This window comes from Odocoileus virginianus, chromosome 23 (genome assembly GCF_023699985.2).
Source record: "Odocoileus virginianus isolate 20LAN1187 ecotype Illinois chromosome 23, Ovbor_1.2, whole genome shotgun sequence".
Taxonomy (NCBI): domain Eukaryota; kingdom Metazoa; phylum Chordata; class Mammalia; order Artiodactyla; family Cervidae; genus Odocoileus; species Odocoileus virginianus.
In genome coordinates this window covers 11,958,997-11,979,743 of record NC_069696.1, presented here as the reverse complement: position 1 = coordinate 11,979,743, position 20,747 = coordinate 11,958,997, and the positions used below count along the sequence as shown (strand labels likewise).

The window sequence follows — 20,747 nt, the reverse complement described above, 5'->3', positions numbered from 1 at the left end:
GAGCATCTCTGAGTGGTAGGAGCATCTCTCTGCAATAGGAGCATCTCTGAGTGGTAGGAGCATCTCCCTGCGGTAGGAGCATCTCTTGTGCCTTAGCAGCCTCCCTCTGCAATGGGAGTATCTCTATGGGGTGTGAGCATCCCTGTGCAGTGGTCGCAGTAGGGGCAGCTTTCCCATCAGGCCTGTCATATGCGATGGTTTGAGGCACTGTTCCTGGAAACAGCCTCTAATTTGGCCCTCCCCACCTCCTGACAGCTACGTGTGTGCGCTTGGTCGCTTAGTCAAGTCCGGCTCATTGCGACCCCATAGTCTGTAGCCCGCTAGGCTCCTCTGTCCATGGGATTCTCCCTGCAAGAATACTGGAGGGGTTTTCATTTCCTACTCCAAGGGATCTTCCCAACCCGGGAATCGGAACCCCTGTCTCTTGCATCTCCTGCCTTGGCGGGTGGGTTCTTTACCACTGTGCTGCATGGGAAGCCCCGACAACTCCAGGAGCCCCCAACATACTTTAACAAACTCCTTCTCTGTGTAATCTGCCAGAATCTACTTCCGTGGCTTGCAAATAAGAGCCCTGCCTGGCCCCGCACCCTTCTATTTCAGGCTACCCTGTCCCTCCTCCCCTGCCCAACACAGGCTGACATAAATTCCCACGGTGAAAAGAGTAATATCAGCATGAGAAATTTTTTTGTGACGATGTTGATGATACCTTACATTTTTATAGCATTTTACAGCCCGTTAAAGCAATTCTGAGCTCTCTGAAAACACATTTGTCAATGAGGGGAAGGGGTCTCAGGGCTGAAACCATCATTTATTCACCCATTATCGCCTTCAGGTCAAAACCCATTAAGTGCTTGTTGGGCTGCACACCCTGTCACCTGCATAGAGCTTCTTCATGAAGGATGCCTGGTAACTTGGGGTTCATCATCTTACAGCCCCTGCTGTGTGTCCACAGTGCACAGATGAGCAGAAAAACATCGCCAGTCACAGGATATGACATCTGGAAAGACCCTCACTACAGATCGGGAATCTGAGGATGGGTGACTCGGCCCACATGAATTGGCAAGGTCATGACCAATTCAGGATCAGAACCCTAGGTCCTGGCTTTGCCCACGAGGGGTATGCAACACATGTAAATATATAAAATGCCATCACTCAGTATCAGCCTTCTCCCCACCCACAGACCACTCTCCTCTAGAGTGTTTGGGAAAGAGGAGTGTATCAGTTAGTCACGCCAGGTTATGCTGCCATAACAAACATCCCCCATCTCAGGGCTTACATCAACCTGGGTCTACTTCTCATGCACACTGCCCCTCTGCAACCCCCTGAGAACCCGCCTACTCTAGCAGCCCCATCTGGATACTGCCAATCTCCACGCAGAGAAAAGCAGAGCTCTGGAGGATCTCAGCCTGGCAATGAAAAGATCCAGCACCAAAGGGCCCCTTGGCTCAGAACTGGCTGGCCAGAGCTGGTCACAGCACACCACCCAGACTGGGAAGTGTGGGCCTGCTATGTGCTTGGGACCCAAGTGCAGCTGGTATCCGGTGTAGCTCAAGGCACGCGGACCCCCAGGATCTGGCTGAAACACAGATCCAGCATCAGCAGGTGCGGGCCGGTCTGAGACTCTGCATCTGGGAGCAAAGTGGAGAGTGGTCAGGCGGGTCCCCTGGAAAACCTACAACCAACCAACCAACAAAACACAAAAACAGTGCGCTGGTCTCTCGAACCCCAGCCCTGGAGATGCAGACAGATGATCCACTGAAGAAAGGTCCCCTGCTAACCAACCTTCAGTTAACCACGGAACCTACACGTGCTGGGCACTGAGCTGTGGTTGGGGGCTCCGTGGGAAAAGGGTAGGGGGCCTTCCTGCCGCACGGGGCTGCCTTCTCGTGGGGAGACAACTTCATAATGAACTCATTTTGGCAGGAGGATCTCCCAGGAGCTCATGAAGACCTTTGTGCCTCTTTCAGGCTCCAGGCAGATATATTAATAGTTTTTCCCACTGTCTCTCTCCACTCTGCCCTTAATGACAGCCACATGGAAGCTTCTGATCCCGCAGTCCTTGTTTTCAGGCCTGAATTTCAGACTGATCAGTGTTGTGAATCGGTGGGGAAACGGGTGGTGGGGGAGAGGTGGGAGAGGAGACCATGGCTCGGGGGTGGGAGGCAGGCAGGTGACGGAGCAGACACAGGGCCACAGGCCGGCCTTGGCCACAGCTAGCCGAAGCCTGGCCTGAGCTCCCTGAAGGCCAAAGTGGGACGTGGTCAGTGGTGTTACCTTGAGTGTCGGGTTTGGTTCTCGGAAGGACACCTGGGTTTCACCTTGGACCGAGGCCCACACGTCTGCATATGATAGTTCTGTGGATCTAGGGGCACCAGGAGTACCTGGTCTTCAAATCTGAGTTCCCTGGTCCTGATTTTTCATTTATAATTTACCAATTCACAGCAAGACGCTTTGACGCAGAGAACCTCGAGCTTTCCCCAACAATGTTGGGTACAAAACACGCACACGCTCGAGGCCCACCTTGGCAGCCTGCCCCTTAATGGGGGGTCGGGGCAGCCCAGGCTGGAGGCCCGCCTGAGCCGCTGTGGTGCCTGGGCCCAGCACCCACGCCCCTCGGGCTTCCGCTTCCCCCTGCCGCCTCTGGCAGGTATCTGGGGGTGCCCGCCCCCAGGGTGGAGTGACCTGTCAAACAGCTCAGAGGCTCCTACAGACAAAGGTCACACCTGATCCGTGGGGCCATGTGTCAGCTGGTGTCAGAGCCCGCAGTGATCAGATGGGCCTGGGGCGCTCAGATCTCCAGCGCTGGGGAGGTGAGGGCAGAACAGGGCCTGAGGGGCCCTCCCCGCCGCAGGCAGAGCCCAGGCAGCCAGCTCCCCACCTCAACCACCGCCCCCCACCTGGTCCTTCAGTCTAGAGGGGACCCGGCCCATGATGCGCTCACCCCATCCCAAGCAGGTCCCAGGCCCAGCCTGGGGTTCTGTACGGGAGCAGGGAGCCAAGTGGGCTGCTCTAGCGATCTCAGCCCCACCAGCTGGGCCGCGTGGCTACATCCTCGTTGGTTCTCGGATCAGGCACAGGCTCCCGGCCCCATCTCCCAAACCTGCTTCCCAAGGCTGCTCTCTCGGCCACTTGTTCCAGGGACCTTCTCAGTGCTGGAGCAGTCACGAGGCCCCGCGTGGTCAGGATGTCCCCAGACCAGACCGTGAAGCTGAGTTCCTGCTCCGCCCGCCCCCTGGGCTGGAGCAGGGGCTCCTGGCTTGTTTCTCCCACCAGGAGACACTCGTCCCCACCAAGAGCTCCCCGTGCAGATTCTCAGGGGCTGACGCTTGCCTCCAGGACCCAAGTGGCAGTACCCACCCCACCTGCTCACCTGCTCTGGGTCCATCCTGTTATCTGCTCATACACCGCCCAGTCCTCACCTCCCACCAAACCCTGACTCCATGAGAAGGGAGCCCTTGGAATGGGACACGGGTCTCCCCTCACCCCAGCCTGGGGAACCTGCCCCCTCCAAGAACAGGAAAGGGAGGCCCTGGTGAGCCGGTGAGTGGCCTGGGGCTTAGGACCCTGCAAGGAAGTTTGCTGGCCCAGGTGTACAGACACAGGTAGACAGGCTTTATTCCACCTGACCCCTGCCCACGGCTGCCCCGGGCAGAGCGGGGGCAGGCTGCTCGGAGGGTCTGGGGCAGGGTGGCGTACAGGTGGTCTCGCTGTGGCCCCAGGCGAGTGGCAGAGGGAAGGTGGGTCAGCTACCCCCCCTGGGGTCTCTGCAGGGGCCTGGCCAAGCTGAGGGGTTCACAGTCTCTGTGGTGTGGACGCTGGAGGGCTGGGGTGCAGGCCATGCCCAGACACACACTCAAGGCTGGGCACCTGCTGGGCCCCCGACGCCCCAGAACAAAGGTGCCGGGGGTTGGGGGGGAATCTAGGGGGTGGCAACAGTCTGACAAAGACATTAAGGCCAAAGTGGCCGAGGTCGACAGGGGTCCAGACGGGAGAGTAGAAAACGCTTGCGCTCGCGCTCACGCACCGCACACACACGACGGCTCGGTAGAATCGCGAAGCCGGAATCACACGACGCTCTGCCGGCCCCCGGCTCCCTCAAACTCGGACGTGCCCGAGCCGCCGCCCCGGCCAAAGTCAATGAAGATCCCCTCCGAATCCGAGTCGACCGACTCCAGGATCTGGTCGACCAGGTTCTCGGGGCTGGAGGAGGCCGGGGAGCCGCGGGCCGAGCCCGGACCGGGCTTGGGGGGCTGGGCCGGCGGGTACAGTCTGCTGGGGCAGGGCCCCGACGGGGGCGACGACGGGGAGGTGCCGAAGGCGCCAGCGGGCCCCGGGCCGGGCGTGTCGGCGAAGCCCTGGGGCTCGGGGCAGGACGTCATCTCGGAGACCGAGTGCCGGCGGATGCCCGCGCCGCCAGCCGCCGCGCCCTCGGCCTCGTGCTCCGCCACGGGGTTCAGCAGCGGCGTGTTGTAGCTCTTGGAGCGCACCACCGGGTTCTTGGCCAGGACGTCCCCCGAGCGGGAGCGCCGCAGGTAGTGCTTCTCTGCGGAGAGACGGAGGGAGAGGGCGTCATCAGGCACGGCAGGCCAGGCGCGGGGCAGCCCGGGCTCCCGCACCCACCGCGCGCCGGGCTCCGCAGCCGGCGGCCGCTCCAGGCAGGGCAGTCGGGGCTCCGCCCCAGCGGACCCCGTGGCCATCCTTGGTGGGGGAGGGGGGGGTCCCTCCTCTCCTGGGGCCGGCCCCCTCGGCCTGGACGGGGCGGGGCTCGACGGAATCGCCCGTTTGCACGTCCCCACCCGCGGGAAGCCACCAGGCCCAAGCACTCGCTACGCGCCAGCACCTTCCTAGGCAGACAGAGCCCCGGCCCTCAGAGCTGCTCCTACTGTGTGTCTGTGTGTGGGGAGGGGGGAAGACTAGAAACCCCTTTTGGGGGCCACAGCTCTGGCAGCGGCAGATGCTCCTTTGGGGCAGCGGATGAGGGCAGGGCTGGGGTTTATTCTGAGCGTCGGGGCGGGGGAGACCCCGGGGTGGGGGAGGACGGCCATGGGGGCGGGGCTCAGGCTTCTCCCCCCATCCCGCCCCGCTCAGGGCCTGCGGTTCCACGCAGTGACCGCCAGGGGGCAGGGCTGAGCGTGGCCAGCGGCCCAGGGGCCGCTCCTGGACCACAGGAGACAGGCTCCCTCCTGGCCTGGCAGGGGTCTCGGGCGGCCCAAAGTTCTCCTCCAGCTGCTGGGGCCCACCTGGGCGGAGGCATGCCGCTGGGCAGGCTTCAGACCTGCAGGTGGGTGGGCCCTCTGGACGAGAGATGAACCCTCCCACAGCTGCCCCCGGGATCCTCTTGACGTTCCTCATCCCAGGCCTGGGTTCTCCCTGCCCTGGAGACCCCGGCCTGGCCTTTCCTGAGCTCCTCACCCACGGCGTGGGTCACCTCATGTCACCTGGCAAGGGTCACCTTGGGCACTCATCTGGGGATGGTTTCCTCACTGGTCTGCCTCCCCTGGTGGCAAGAACCCTTGACAGTGGGGTGTGGTCCCCCCTGGACCTCAGGACCAAGAGCAGAAGTTGGCATCCAGCAGGTGCTCAGCTGACACTGCTGCCTGAACCAACGGGGCCAGGCAGCCCCAGGACGCCAGCCCCATAACCCCTCCACACCCCCCGGGAGCCCCCAAACAAGCTGGGATTTCTTGGGCTCTGGGCCACTGCATGTGCTGGGTCCTTGTAAAACCCCGATCCCAGGACTGAGCTCGGACGTGACTTCTGTGGGGGATCTGCGGGCCTCTGGGGGGCTCTCAGAGGAGCCACGGCAACGCCACTAATGCTGTCTGCCCACCAGGGCAGCCTTTAAAGGAGGGACCCCCAGGTGACCCACCCCGTGTGCCCAGTGACCTGCACGCCACATGGCCGGTGGGTACTCGGGGCAGACCTGCTGCCTCTGCACCTCTGGTTCGGTGTGGCCTTTCACTGGAGGCCGGGGTTCCCAGGCAGAGGTGTGGATGGGGCCAGGGGCCACCCCGCCCTCCACCCCAGGCCCAGGCGACCCCTACCCAGGATGCAGGAGTGTGTGAAGGCCCCCTCGCCAGAGTAGAGGCCGTAGGTGCCCAGGTAGGGCGACACCACCTTCTGGATCAGCGTCTCCAGGCGCAGGTAGTCCTTCGTCACGCCCCGGGACTCGTGCACGCCCTGTGAGAGGGAGGGGGCAGCAAGGTCACTGCTCAGCCTGTCCCCTGCCTCCAAGCCCAGCCGGGCGCAGCTCAGAGGCCACCACGAACGGCCCGATCCACCCCCTCTCCAGTCCTGGCCCCCATGGCAGGAGCCACTGCACCCTCCCTTTCCAGGCGTCTCTCCATTTGGAACCTCTGAGCGGCTTCCTGCTTCAATGCCCTCGTGGGGGCCCGCTGCACACAGCAGCCGATGTGCCTGGGAGGCTGCGATGTCCGTGGAAAAGGCTCTGAGGCCAAATCAGGCCAGGTACCCTGAACCCCCACCCCTGACAGCTGCGTATCCCCTTCTGTGAGCTGGCTTCCCAGAGGCTCTGGGCAGTCCCTGGGGCCAAGCTCATCGCTGTCCCCCACCTCTGCTACCCACCCACTTGTCCCATGGAGCACTGCAGGCAGGCAAGGCTGCCCCCAGGGGCCAGGCCCAGGCTCAGGTCTGCATCCAAGCTGGGCGGTCAAGCCCTGTCCATCCAATAGCACCATCCATCCCCCTCCCACACTGCTAGGTCCCATCCAGCTCCTCCCAACACCTCCCCTCACTCGGAGCTCTGAAGGGCTCTCCACCTGCTCCTGTTTCACTGGAACCAAGGCCTGAGGAATGAGGCAGCCCACAGGACAGCCTTGGTCTTGCCCGCCCAGCTGTGAGCTGTCAGGGGGCAAGCTCTGGGTCCTCAGCAGCCCTGGCAGAGGGCTGGGCACACAGCAGGATTTAGTGAGCGCGGCTGAATGAAGGATGTTTCCAAATGAATGGATCATTCTCAAAGGACTGCCAGCAGTTAAGAAACAAGACACACCCAGGTTAATGTTAAATGATGGTTCAAAACACGAACAAAACCCAGCTCTATGCTGCCTATAAGAAAGCCACTTAAAGGATAAAGACACACACAGAAGCGAGGGAATGCCAGAGATTATACGTGGTAACAGCTCACCGACCACAGCAGGAGAAGCAATTTCAGACAGGACCAACTTCAGACCAAAGAAATTTGGCAGGAATAAGGAAGATCATTAGCTAACAATAAAGAGGTTGATTCTCCAAGTTGATACAACAATCCCTAATGTGTACACACCTAACAAGAGAACAGGAAACTACGGAGGCCAAAAGTGATGGGGCTGCAAGGAGAAACAGAGAAACCCATCCCCACAGCTAGAGACTCCAGCACTGCTCTCGGAAATAGATCCAGCAGAGGAAACCAGGGAGGACTCAGATGGACTCAGCAACACCATCAATCAGCCGATATAATCACATCTATGGACAGCTTCGTCCAACAGTAGAATCCACATTCTTCTCAAGCTCACACAGGATATTCTCTAAAACAGACCATACTCTGGGCCATAAAACACACCTCAACACATCTGTAAGGACAGAAATCAATGTCTACTCTCAGACCACAGAAGAACTAAACCAGAAACAGAATAACTGATAATCTCCAGATACACGGAGATTAAACAACTCACTTCTAAATAACACATGGGTCAAAGAAGAAATCTCAAGACCTATTCTTAAATATTTTGAATTAAATGAAAAGGTAACATCCAAATTTATAGGCTGCATCAAAAGCAGCACTTAGGGGGAAACTGAAAGTACTGAATGGATACATTAGAAAATTAAAAGTCTAAAATCAATCATCTAAGCTTCCACCCTAGGAAACTAGAAACGGAAGCACAAGCTCAATGCAAGTTAAGCAGGAAAAAAGAAATAGAGAGAGCAGAAGTCAGTGAAATGGAAAACAAAAATGGGTAGAGAAAACCAACAAAACCAAAAGCTGTGAAAAGATCAATAAAAATCCACAAGCCTCTAGCCAAGCTACTGAAGAACAAAAGAGAAGATAAAAATGACTAATATCAGAAATGAAAGAGGGGAGGACTTCCCTGGTGGGTCCAGTGGTTAAAACTCTCGTGCTTTCAAAGCAGGAGGCATGGGTTCAGTCCTTGGTTGGGGAACTAAGGTTCTGCATGGCAAAACCCAACCCAAAACAAACAAACAAAAATCCCCACAAATAAACAGACAAAACAAAGAAATGAAAGAAGGAACATTTATCACAGACCCCATAGTGATGTGTGCTCAGCTGTGTCCAACTCTTCGCGACCCCACGGACAGAGGAGACTGGCGGGCTACAGCCCGACTCAAGGATCAGACCTGCACTGGCAGGCGGATTCTTCACCCCTGAGCCACCTGGGGAGCCCTATGGATGACCCCAGAAGTCATCCAGATGAACATGGAGGAACTGTCCCCGCCCCAACCACAGCGCCGTGGGAGAGGATGTTACTGCTGAGCTATGCTGGCCGTTGCACAAACCGAATGCCCCTGCATTCCCAGGACTTGTTTGTGAAGCCTGGTCTCTGCTCCCCACTGCACAGTGAGGAAATGGGGCCCCGGTGCTGCGTTATTTGGGTGAGCTCAGATTGTAAAGAATCTGCAGCCATGTGGGAGACCCGGGCTCAGTCCCTGGGTCAGGAAGATCTCCTGAAGGGCGTGGCAACCTGCTCCAGTACTCTTGCCTGGAGAATCCCCATGGACAGAGGGGCCTGGCGGGCTACAGTCCGTGGGGTTGCGAAGGGTCAGACACGACTGCTCTTCAGCTTCCGGGGCCCCATGAGAAGGAACTGTGACTCTACAGGTGGAGCTCAGTAGGCTGGGGAACTCTCCACTTAGAGAACGCAGCAGGCCCTCAACACACGCTGACCAGGTCCAGCTGAGGCTGCAAAACTGGGGTCAATTCACCGCGGGGCTGGGACACGGACATTCAAAGTGGAGGCCAAGGCAAGGGCAAAGGGCTGAGCCTGGCGAGCGGATGGCAGGCAGGCGGGGCAGGACAAAGCTGGGGGAAAACCGGCCCAAGCCCAGAAGCTGCACAAGGCACAGGGGCCGGCAGGGGTCAGCGCTGCCCTGGCCCGGCCCCCACCCAGGGGCTGCTCCTGGGGTCCAAGTGAGGTGGCTCAGTCCTGTCCCACTCTTGGCCACCCCGTGGACTATAGCCCGCCAAGCTACTCTGTCCGTGGGATTCTCCAGGCAAGAATACTGCAGTGGGTTGCCACTTCCTCCTCCAGGGGATCTTCCCGACCCAGGGATGGAACCCGGGTCTCCTGCATTGCAGGCAGATTCTTTACCACGTGAGCCACCAGGGAAGCTGGGACCAAGGCGACGCCCTATTCCTCGGCTGGAAATCCCAGCGGCACCACTTCCTGCCCCCAAGAGCAAGCACCACGGGGGGACTCGGCACCGGTTTCTTCCCGTCATCCTTGAACTTTCCCCCCAGGGAGGTGGTTCTACTCCATCACAGAGATGAGCAAACAGGCCAAGAGATGCAAAGTCCCTCCAGCTGCTCCCTGCCCCGCCCCCACCCGGGGCATCCCAGCCAGTTCAGTTCAGTCCCTCAGTCGTGTCCGACTCTTTGTGACTCCCCGGACTGCGGCACGCCAGGCCTCCCTGTCCATCACCAACTCCCGGAGCTTGCTCAAACTCATGTCCATCGAGTCAGTGATGCCACCCAACCATCTCATCCTCTGTCGTCCCCTTCTCCTCCTGCCTTCAACAGAAAATTAGATCAACAGCCCCGCCCATCAACAGAAACCCAGCCAGGTTGGACCTAAAACCCACTGAAATCCTGACTGCAGGCCTGGCACCCTGCTTCACTGCCAGGACGACCACCAGTTCCCACCAAGAGCAGCCCCTGGACCCTTCAGCCCTCCAGGTTCATCAGCCCCTTCCTTGCTCTGCAGTCTTCAACCAGCTGCCCTGGGCCTCCCCCGTGACCAGCCTCACAGACCCTAATTTAGGAGGCTCGCACGTGCGTGTGTGGGTTCAGAACAGTGAGCTGGGTTTGGAGCCTGTCGGCCTCGGGCGAGCAAGGACTCTCCTGTTTCCTGGGAGCCTGTCAGGTGGGGTGGCCGACGGTGCTCCCCCCGACCTGTGACAGCGAGGTGAGCCGGCTCACTGTAGGGTGCGGAGCTCACCACTGTAGGGTGCTGTGCTCACCGCGGGGTGCGGCGGTTTGCAGAAAGGCCCAACAGGAAGGTCTGGAATTGCTGTGGGGAGCGGGAGGCGGTGGTCCCCAGACCCAGCGCTGGATGGGGGCCTGTTGAGGCCCGGCCCCGCTGCCCCGCAGGGACACTGTCCACACACCCCGGCTCCCCGTGGGGTCCCGGGCCGGCAGCCTCCCCCTCTGCCCTGGCTGCCTCCTCTCCCTCCCAGGTTCTTCCTGAGGGTCCCCACGTGGACAAGGTCAGAGACTCAGGCTGTCCCCAGGGAGCCTGCCCGGCGCCCGGGGCCCCACCCACCTGCAGCACCAGCAGCATCTGCACGATGGCGGGGGGCACTCGGGCGTGGGCCCGGGCCAGCGCGTCCTCCAGCTTCACGCCCAGGGTGATGGTGTTCCGAAAGTGCAGCAGGGCCAGCTGGCGCACCGACGGCTCCTTGCCCTGCAGACACGCGGCCGCCGTTGTCACCGAGAGCCCGCAGACACCGGGACGGGCCCGCTGACCCCCAGACCCCTGTCCACCCTGCCCTCCTCCCCAGACGACTCTTGTTCCGAGGAGAAAGGGTCCCACGTGGCTTCCTCGGGAGAGGGAGGGGTGACCGTCACACACACAGAGACCCCTCCTGCGTGTGGGCTGTTGAGCATCGCTCAGGGCTTCCTGGGGCCCTGGGGAGGGGGCTGCCTTCCGTCCATCTCCATGTGCGCAGGCGCAGACGGCCCAGGAGAGCGGAGGTGCGCTCACCCCCAGGCCCAGGCCCAGGCCGCTGACCTGTACGGGGTAGAAGACCGCCTGCAGGGTGGGCAGCACGTCGCTGAAGAAGAAGTCCCAGGTCTCCGCCAGCGAGTCCAGCAGCTTCTGTCCTGTGGGCACGGGGACCGTCACCACCACCCCAAGGGCTCCGGCAGACACTTCCTGTCTTCCCAGGTCACGCATCGCCTCCTTGCACCCGGGGGAGGGCGCGGTCCCTGGAGCTGACGCGGGGCTCTGGAGCCGGGACCCCCTACTTCTCTTCCTGGTGCCTCAGTTTCCCCATGAAAACAGTGGGACTTGGGGGCTTCCCTGTGGCCCAGGGCATGGGACGCCGTGTTCCCACTGCAGGGGGTGTGGGTTCGATCCCTGGTTTAGGAACTAAAATTTGCAAACTTCGGTGCAGCCAAAAAAAAAAAAAAAGGCCCGGATGGGGGAGCTGTTAATACTCTGCTCCCAGAGCTGATGGAAGCAAGCCAGACAAAGCAGGCCTGGGGCAGAGAGGGTATGGGGGTGGGGGGTGCGTGTTCCTGTTTCCACCACACACAAGCCCCCAGGTGCTCCACTCACACCCTGGTCTCATCCACTGCCCCCCGACACCTTGTCTGTCTGTCTCCCCCAACAGACACTCACAGGGCACCTACACTGTGCCAGGCCTGGCACCAGGGACTCAGCTGAGCCCCGAACTGCCCGAGTCCCACCACACTGACAAACAGCAGCAATCCTGGCTGGGGGGCAGGGGGGTGGGGAGTGACCCCACCAGGCAGATGAAGAGCTGGGCTTCGGAGAGGGTCTCTCCCTCCAGGGCCCGCGTCCCCGCCACCTGGGGCTGCCTAGGGTGGGACCTGGGGAGCCAGGATGACTGCCTTCAGCAGCTGAAACCTGTCCCAGGTAGGAGGGAGTCAGGCAGGGAGGGCTTCCTGGAGGAGGTGCTAGCCGAGCTGATTCAGGAGGGTTTTGCCTGGCGCGCTGACACCCTCGGCACAGAAAGCACAGAGGCAGATGTGTGGGAAGCAGACACGTGGACAACGGGAAGGAGCGACACCAGCCACAGGGTGGACAGACCCTCAGGGGAGGGACACTTTGAGGGGCCCCCACGCTGGCTCTGGGCACCCCCAGGAAATACCAAGTGCTGAACCCTTAGCCCTTCTGCCTGGAACAAGCGGTTAGCTGGGGTGAAGGCTGCCGGCTCAGGACAAGCAGGCCGCCGAGGTGTGTCGTTGAGGCCTCTGCTGCTGGCCAGGACCCCCACCGGGAAGCCAGACCAGCTGTCGGCTAGGGACACACGGGCGTGGTGGGTGGGTGTCCCTGGGAGCCGAGTGGCCAGGGCCGCAGACTGCAGGTTGGCCAGCCTCCCAGACCACACCACCCACGCCCAGCTCCTGGAGGTTTCCCTGGGAACCAGGTTGCTGAAGGGCCCTTGCCTTTTCGGTTCCGTTTCCCTGCATTTTGGGTGTCTCCCCCCAACCTCCACAGACCTGGCACCTCCCCTGGTCTGTGGAGGTGCCAGGTTCCGAGAGGGCAGCCTGGCGGGGGGAGGGTGACCATGGGGAGGAGGGGTCTCTGCATATGACCCGTCTGCCCGGTGGCCAGCTCCTGGTCTTCTGCGGGGGCCCCACGGCGGGCTGCATGGAACCCAGAACGGTGGGTGCCCACCCCGAGGAGCTTGGACTGCACACAAAGGTCCCTTGAGGTCCCCGCCGTCGCCGGCGAGAAGAAAGGCGGCTCAGTTCCCGGGCGGCCGTGGGGCGGCCCTGGGCGCGTGCCAGGCGGGAGTCTGGCGGAAACACAGCGGAAAGGATATCTTGTTAAAACCGAGCGTGGGCCTGGGCGGAGCCGCAGGCAGATCAGGGGTCAGGAGGCTCGGCCCCAACTCTTGGCTGGGCCCTCTGCCGCCCGGGGGCTGGGGGCGGGGGGCACTGGGGCTGTCAGCGGTGAGGCAGGCACATGGCCCCCCAGGGGGCCCCCATCAGCCCAAGCCTCAGCGTGGTCCTCTGTGAAATGGGCATGATCCATGCATCCACGCTCAGTAGGCTGAGTGCTGCCACGAAGCAGGCGTTCGCTGTTAGCGTGATGCTGACTGGTGGGCCTGTGTGGTTCGCGACTGCTCAGCAGGGCCTGGACAGCCCTTGAGCTGGTTCTGGGATGGGGGTTTGGTCAGCCTGCTTGCCTTCCTCTGGTTTGATCATGCAGGACCCTGAGACAGAGATGGGCCAGGCTGACCTCGGCTCGGGTCTCGGCCCGAGGCAGCGAGACTGCGAGGACAGCAGTGGCCCCAGGGCAGCTGGAAAGGCCACCACAGGGGCTCAGAGGTGCGCGCGTGAGGGTCACTGCAGTGGAGGTGGGTGGCCTGACCTCTAACAGGCCGGGGTTCCTGCAGGACAAGGCTGAGTCCAAGGCCTGGAGCCTATGCAAGACCCCGGGGCACCCCTCAGAGACCCCGAGTGTCTGCCTGCTGAGAAATGACCCCAGCTGCAGCTGAGCCCATGGAACTGTCACCTTGAATGTGTTCCCTGGAGGGAGGCTGCCATTTCAAGGCCGCTGCGGGCTTCCCACATTTCCAGGAATCAGTCTGCTTGGGAGCAACGTTCAAGGCCTCACTGGAGGCTGGAGTGGGTAGGTGGCAAGGTCATGGGGCTGCCCTGTGTGGGGTGCCGGCATCCCAGCAGAGGCTTGGGCTGTGGACATGGCTGGCCACAGGGAGCAGTCTTTGGGGATTAAACTGGGGTAGAAGCGGTGGGGTGGGTTCCCAAGGCTGCCCTTCGGGGTGTGGCTGGGCCCTTGTTGCCGCTGCATGGGCTGAAGGAGGCCACATGTCCTCCTGAAAAGACCACGTTTCAAGGCCTGACTCCATGCAGCCCTCCCTGACTGCCAGGTGGAGCCAACCCTCCCTTCCCCAGGGCCTCCCTTCCTCCTGACACCGATCACACTGGACTGTCGCTGTCTGGCCCACGTCTGTGTGCCCAGCCGGGCTGTGAGCCCGTCAGGCAGGGCCCAGGTCCACCTCCAGCTCCCTGGAGGCCCCCCGGGGCCTGACCTGTAGTGAGGGCACTGATGGAGCCTGTCTGACCCCCAGCGCCGAGGTGGGGACAGAGGGAAACGACGTGTCTGTGGCTGGCTGGGGATTGGAGGCTGGGCCCTCTGGCCCCCAGCCTGGGGCTCTGTGCCTGTCCCCGAGGCCAGGGGAGGTTGGATGGGGTTAGTACTCCCTGCTGGGTGGCCTGGCGGCCACGGCCACCATGGGCAAGACTCCACCAAGCTGCACAAAGCGCCTCTTCTCCAAAGGGCCCAGCTCCCCTGGGCCGGAGCTGGTGGGAGGGCGGGTGCTGCTGGAATGTGCCGAGTCAGGAGAGGCGTGTGGGAGGGCTCCTCCGCCAGCAAATCCTCCTGGAGACTCAGGTGCCACCTCCTCCAGGAAGCCTGACCCGATCCCCAGTGGCCTGTGCCTCCTGTCCCCATGTCTGTGGTTCTCACGGCCCTTCTCAGGCTCCTGCCTTGGCCGCTTCCACCCAACAGACACAGAGCTGGTGCAGAAGGAACACAGGACACAGCTCTGAGTTAATGCTGACCCCCCAGGCCTCAGTCTCCACCTCTGTGAAATGGGCTAAGGCCCTTGCTTTCCAGGGTCAGTGAGGATGTGAGGGGGAACCTGGAGCAACAGAGAGAGGAGTGCCGATTTGGGCGCTGGGCTGCCAGGGAGGGGCTGTGTAGCCCAGGCGAGTGATCCAGCCCCTGTGCCTCAGTGTCCCCAACGTTCAGTGACAACGATGGAACCTTCTGCATGGGTCTGTTGGGTGACCCAGGAGTTGGGCGATGGAAGCTCCTGGGATTAGTCCAGCAAAGGGGAGTGCATGTGGGGCGCGGGTCTGGCACAGAGGGGCCTGCCCCGCATGGGGCGGGGCACACAGCAGGCCCGCAACAGCACATAATCAGCCTGAGCTGGGTTCTCTGCATAACCCGATTTATCTCTACGCCAAGTTACCCCTACTGGGAGGCGTGCACTGCATTTGTCACCCGCCAGCCCACAAACATGGGGGAGCCCAAGGTTTCTGGGACTCGGCCTGTCCTTCCAGAGCTCTGGGCCCAGGCTGTCACTCCTGGCCTGATCCCTAAAAGGGCAGAGGGGATATGCGCTGGACTCAGATGCCCTGGGTTCCAATCCCACCTCCACCTCTTACCCGTACTGTGGTTCTGGGTGAATTGAGGGCCACTGCTGCCCTGACCCCAGTTATGAAATGGGTACAATGACCCAGAGGCCTCAAGGGGCCCCAAACCTTGGCTGGGAGCCCAGGTCAGCTGCTCCTCAAGCTGGGGGCTCCCCGCTCTGCCGCGTCCTGGGTCTAGACCACTCCCCCTCTGGTCCTCAAAGATCCTGATGGGGGTTCTCCCAGGCTGCTGGGACAGGGTTCACGGGGGTCAGAGGGCCTCATGGGTAGTGAGGTGAAGCAGAGGCCTTCTACCCAACATCCCTCAGACCTCCAGGGCCCCCATGAAGGTTCCTTCCACCTGGCCCCATCAAGGTTCCTTCCCAACATCAGATTTTGGCCCCACAATCTTGGCATCACTCCTGCCCCTCTGAGCCCCTTGCCCGGGAGGGCCACCCCACCTCCCCAGAGCCCCAGGTGGAGCCCAGGTGAAGCCAGGGTGACCAGGGGCCACGCCCTCAAGCAGCATAGCTGGCACCCGCTCCTGGCCCCGAGCCACCAGACTCACCCTCGTAGAAGCGGATCTTGTCTCGCAGGATCACCATGCCTTTCGTCAGCAGCTGGTTCTGCAAGGCACACGTGGAGATGCTGTCACCGCCCCGGAGGGGGACCTGGGGCCCCCAACACTTCCCAGCAGGCAGCCGAGGCCCAGAGGGGTAGGCTGACGACCCACAGCCTGCCTGCTCCAGAGCCGGGACCTCGGCTCTCCTAGTGGACACGGGTGACTGACCCAACCGGGCTGTCCTGAGACAGAAGAGGGGAAGGAACCCCCAACCTGCCCCCCAAAGATGGGCCAGGCTGGGGGCTCCTGCTCCAGGCTGAGCGTGTGGGCAGGTAGCCACCCCTGAACCCCAGGTGGAAGGAGGGTCTTTCAGGCAAGAGGGGCCCGTGACCGAAGGACTGAGTGAGCGTGGCCACCGTCCACCTGCGGCTCACACGGCACCCCCTGAACCACCCTCGAACGACACCATGAGGTCTTTGTAACAGCTGGAGCAGCCAGAGAGCGGAAACAATCTGGGGCCAAGGACTGATGAACAGTCCCAGCCCATGAGGGAACATTACTCGGCCGTAAAAAAAAGGAAGACGAGATTCTGACATAGGCCCAACGTGGCTGAATCTCGAAAACGCTGTGCTCAGTAAGAGAGGCCAGGGTAAAAGGCCACGGGGCTATGCAATCCCACTGATGTGAAATGTCCACACAGGTGAATCCAGACAGAAAATAGATTAGCAGTGGCCTGGGGCTGTGGGGAGAGGGGAAGGGCTTATGAATACAGGGTCTCCCTTTGGGGTGACAAAAAAGGCCTGGGATCAGACAGTGGGGACAGCTGTCTCTCCCTGAGAAGAGCTGTGAGTATGCTGAACACCACTGAACTGCACACTTTCCAGTGGACAGGCCGTGCAATGCATCAGTTTACACCTCAATACAGCTGCTAAGTTAAAAAACCAACCCTAAACCCACAGGATGGGAAGGAGCCCCAGGTTGGTTCTCACCTCCCCCTCTCCTGGGAGCGGTGGGGTTGAGCACCTGAGCCTGCATGAGCACACCCCTGCCTGCACCACCTCAGCTTTCCTGCCTGTGTGACCTCAGGGGCCCCGAGGTCCAGTGTGTTCCTTGTCTTTGCAGGCCTGTGGCTTCTGCAGCACCTGGGAAACAGTGACCTCAGTGACACGGGCGCCACGCTGACAACGGTCACCACGCAGCTCAGGGTGACACGGACCAGGGCTTGTAGATGACGAGCGTGGACTCTGGGGACTAACCCTGATCTTCCAGGAAGAGGCGGGCCAGCCACCACACAAGTGACCTTCAGCCCCATGCCAGGCAGGGCTCTGAGTCCTCACCTGCCTCTGGTCGCGTAACCGCCCCCGACAACCCGAGCTGGCTGGCTGGGGAAGCTGAGTCACAGCCAGGCAGACACCCCCTTCCTACCCCGTCCTTTCCAGCCCACTCAGGAAGTGCCCCCGGGCCGGACGGCAAGCAAAGCGCACCCACCTGCAGGTACTCCGTGAAGAAGGACCCCAGCTCCGTCTTCAGCAGCTGCCTGTGGGGATGGGGGGGTGGGGGGCAGGAGTCAGAGACCCCACGGTGCGGGTGGGGGTGGGGTGGGGGCCGCCTGCAGCGGGAGACCAACCCCCTCGGCCCGGAGCCCGGAGGATGTGGCTAGATGCTTCTCCAAGATAGACGAGTGGCTGATAACGCGGGGGAAGATGTTATTGGTCAGGTCAGGGGAAGACTGACCACTGTCAGTCACCAGGGGAACCCAACCCAGATTCCAACACCCACGCCAGCGCTGTTACAATCAAGGCCCTGGGCTGCAACAGGTGTCGGGGAGAAGCTGGGGAAACCGATCCCTCACACACGGCGAGAAGGAACGCAAGACAGCGCGGCTGCTGTGGGCAACGGCTGGGCAGCTCCTCAAATGGTTCGGTGTAGACCCCGAACCCCACCCTTAGGTGCAGACCCAGGAGCCATGAGAACAGAGGTCCATGCAAGGCCTCCTACAGGGATGCTCCGAGCGGCCGAAAGGTGCACACGACACAAACGCCCCTCAGCACGGGACTGGGCAGACAAAAGGGCGTGTTTGTCATACAATGGGGTATTATCCGGCCATAAAAAAAATGAGGCGCTGCTACTCGCTCCAGCCCAGATGAGCCCCGGGCGTGGAGGCGCATCGGGCTGAGGGCAAGAAGCAGACGCTAAGGCCACATGCATCATCGTGTGACTCCATTTATAGGAAACGTCCGGGCAAACCCAGGCAGATGAACTGGACTGAATCTCCCAGAGGCTGGTGGTGGGGGCGGGTGATAGGGAGTGACTGTTAAGGGGTCTGGGCTTTTTCGTGGCAGGGTGGGGGGGTGGAGGGGTGATGAAAATGTCCTGGAATTAAATAGTGGTGATAGTTGTACAAGCTGTTGAATGGACTAAAAACCACTCAACTGTACATTGTAAAAGGATAAATTGTATCTTAAAAAAACCAAACATATATGGGCTTCCCTGGTACCTCAGACAGTAAATAATCTGCCTGCAATGAAGGAGACCCAGGTTCGATCCCTGGGTGGGGAAGATCCGCTGGAGAAAGAAATGGCAACCCGCTCCAGTATTCTTGCCTGGAGAATCCCAGGGACAGAGGAGCCTGGTGGGCTACGGTCCATGGGGTTGCAAAGAGTCAGGCACAACTGACTGACTAACACTTTGAAGGGCCACCTTAGGCCTTCAGGGTTGGGGTGGGGTGACCACATCCCAATCCGTCGTTTACGCCTGTGGCTGATGGGGAGGTTTGCTGCCTGTTTCCCCAGACATTCTTTGGCTGCAGGCCGGGGCAGGAGGGAGAAAGAGCATAGAGCTGGGAGATGCCTCCTTGCAGTAGCTGTGTGACCCTGGGCAAGTCTCTCGGCCTCTCTGAGCTTCAGCCTCCTCCCTACAATGTAGGACTAACACCTTGGCCTTCCCAGATGCCCTCGAACTGGTCTGTCCCAGATCCCGCACCCGAGTTCAGGTCTCAACTGTTCGCAGGAAATGAGGGGTGTTCAACTGGGCTGTAATGGCCTTTCTCGGAACAAAACTCCCGTCATTAGGCAGGTGGGTCCTTCCTCTTTTAACAGAATAAATATCCTTCGCGATGCTCAACGGCAGCTGGGAATGTGGGCGTCATCTTGAGCCATTGCCCAAGTCCCTACCCATTTCCCCTGCAAAGCAGTCCTGGGCCAAGTTGGGGGGGCAGTGTGAAGGCCACGGGACATGACTGGGGTCACAGTCTACAGGGCAGTCACCGCCCACCTCAGCTCTAAGGGCGGAACCTGGGGCTAGTGGACTGGGGGGCCTGCCTGGGACCTAGCCCCCCACTTCTTAGCATGGCCCTCCCACCGCTCCCAGACCCGGGCCCGGACGACGGGACAGCCAGCCACTCACCGGACACCTTCGTTCAGACTGAAAAGCTCCTGGTCGGGCAGCCCCTTACGCTGGAAGACGGCGATCACCCCGTTATGGATGCTGCAGGGGGTGGTGGAGGGGGAGAGGAGGGTTGCCGACCAGAGGCCCTGAGCCCCAGCCCACCTTCCCTCTCCTGTGGCGCCCCGCCCGCACCGCTCGAAGCTGGGCAACGGCCTCTGGCAGAGAAGGCAGGCCTGGAGCACACAGGTCAGCTGCCCCCGTGGGACCCCATGCGCCCCAGAGCCTCAGATCCCATCTCGAGCTCCAGGCCCGTGACCGGTCACCTCTCCTGGAGCTCCTGGGTACTTCTACATACTCTACCTCCCTTCCCATATCCCTGAACCCTCCGCACCCAGGCCAGAAACTAGGGAACACCCTCTGATGGCCTTCTGCACCCCCAAACATCACCACCTTGTGCTTCCAGGTGCCCTTGAGCTGGCTCCTGACCCCCTGAACTGGGTATCTGTGCTATCTGCACCTGGCCCCCTGGACAGGCTGCCCTCACCACAGGGCCTTTGCACGTGTCCTTCCTTCAGGTCCCAGGTGATCTCCGTGTTTACATTCCATCAATGTGCAGCTATGTGTTTATACGAGACTTGTTTGATGGACTGGTTCCCACCACTATCTGTAAACCTGAGCAGATGCCCTGAGCCATTAGTGACTGCGTGCTCTCACCCAGCTCGAAGGAGAGCCCGTAAATGCTGCTCAGTCCCTAAGTCTGGCCAACTCTTTGCAACCCCGTGGACTGCAGCGTGCCAGGCTCCTCTGTCCTTCACCATCTCCCGGAGTTTGCTCAGATTCACGTCCATTGAGCTGGTGATGCCATCCAGCCACCTCGTCCTCTGCTGCTCCCTTCTCCTTTCGCCTTTAATCTTTCCCAGTATCAGGGTCTTTTCCATGAGTCGGCGAGTGACATTCATCCTGACTCTCCCCAGCCCTGCAGATCCAACTGGCCCTGAAGCCCTGCCCGTCTCACCCCCAGATCTCTGCTGCACCGTGTCTTTCCTCCACACCCACCCGACCTCTGACTGCACAGTCGGCCTCCTCGCTGCACCCGCCCCCACCCAAGGCCCTGCAGATACAGCCTAAGGCCTGAATGTGGCATTCAAGGCTTGTCTGGAATGGTTCCTCCTCACCAGGCACCCCACACCCTAGTCTGACAGAGTACTGGTGCTAAACCTTAGGGTCTTTGTATCCATTTCTTCTACCTGGGGTGTGTGTGGGTGGTCCTCATGCTATCTACTAGACAAGTAGCTCTTCACCCTGGAGCTTTGGCTCAGAAGCCAGCACCTCCAAGAAGCCCTCCTGACATCCTCCCTTTCCCATGCAGACTCACGTCCTGGCACTTTGCCATTCACTTCCACGTTAGTTCTGTAGTTCCTGCCAACGGCCATAAGCTCCCAAGGGTGGGAACCAGGTCTGGGTGGCTCCACCGCCCTCCAACTCAGGATCCGGTCGCTGCAGTAAAGCTCAGCACCAGAGACTGCTTCTTGGTGTTGAGGGACAGCTGGATGCCTGCTGCTGTGCATAGCACGAGGCAGGCGGCGGCCAGCAAGTTCCTGGAGCCTCTGTCTGCTCTCCCAGCCCCACCGCTCCTAGTAACGTGGACAGGCCACCCACTTTGCAGATGAGGAAACGGAGGTTCGGAGGGGCCAGGTTCCAGGAGGCCACCGA

General features: G+C 60.9%; 1 protein-coding gene across 5 annotated transcripts in view; it reads right to left on the bottom strand.

Annotated features, from left to right (window-relative positions):
• Window positions 1–3,591: 3,591 nt before the first annotated feature.
• PRR5 (proline rich 5) overlaps window positions 3,592–20,747 on the bottom strand; it is a 50,787-nt gene continuing 33,631 nt past the window's right edge. For 4 of the 5 annotated variants that reach the window (XM_070453489.1, XM_070453488.1, XM_070453491.1 and 1 more), the window contains 7 exons: window positions 19,053–19,133; window positions 17,136–17,184; window positions 15,654–15,711; window positions 10,962–11,053; window positions 10,494–10,634; window positions 6,045–6,180; window positions 3,592–4,543 (listed from right to left, as the gene is read on the bottom strand). In XM_070453489.1, coding sequence (XP_070309590.1) covers window positions 4,065–4,543; window positions 6,045–6,180; window positions 10,494–10,634; window positions 10,962–11,053; window positions 15,654–15,711; window positions 17,136–17,184; window positions 19,053–19,133 — 1,036 coding nt within the window. In that variant the 3' untranslated portion in view covers window positions 3,592–4,064. The remainder of the gene's footprint in view (window positions 4,544–6,044; window positions 6,181–10,493; window positions 10,635–10,961; window positions 11,054–15,653; window positions 15,712–17,135; window positions 17,185–19,052; window positions 19,134–20,747) is intronic. The other variant, XM_070453490.1, reaches the window with a different exon arrangement.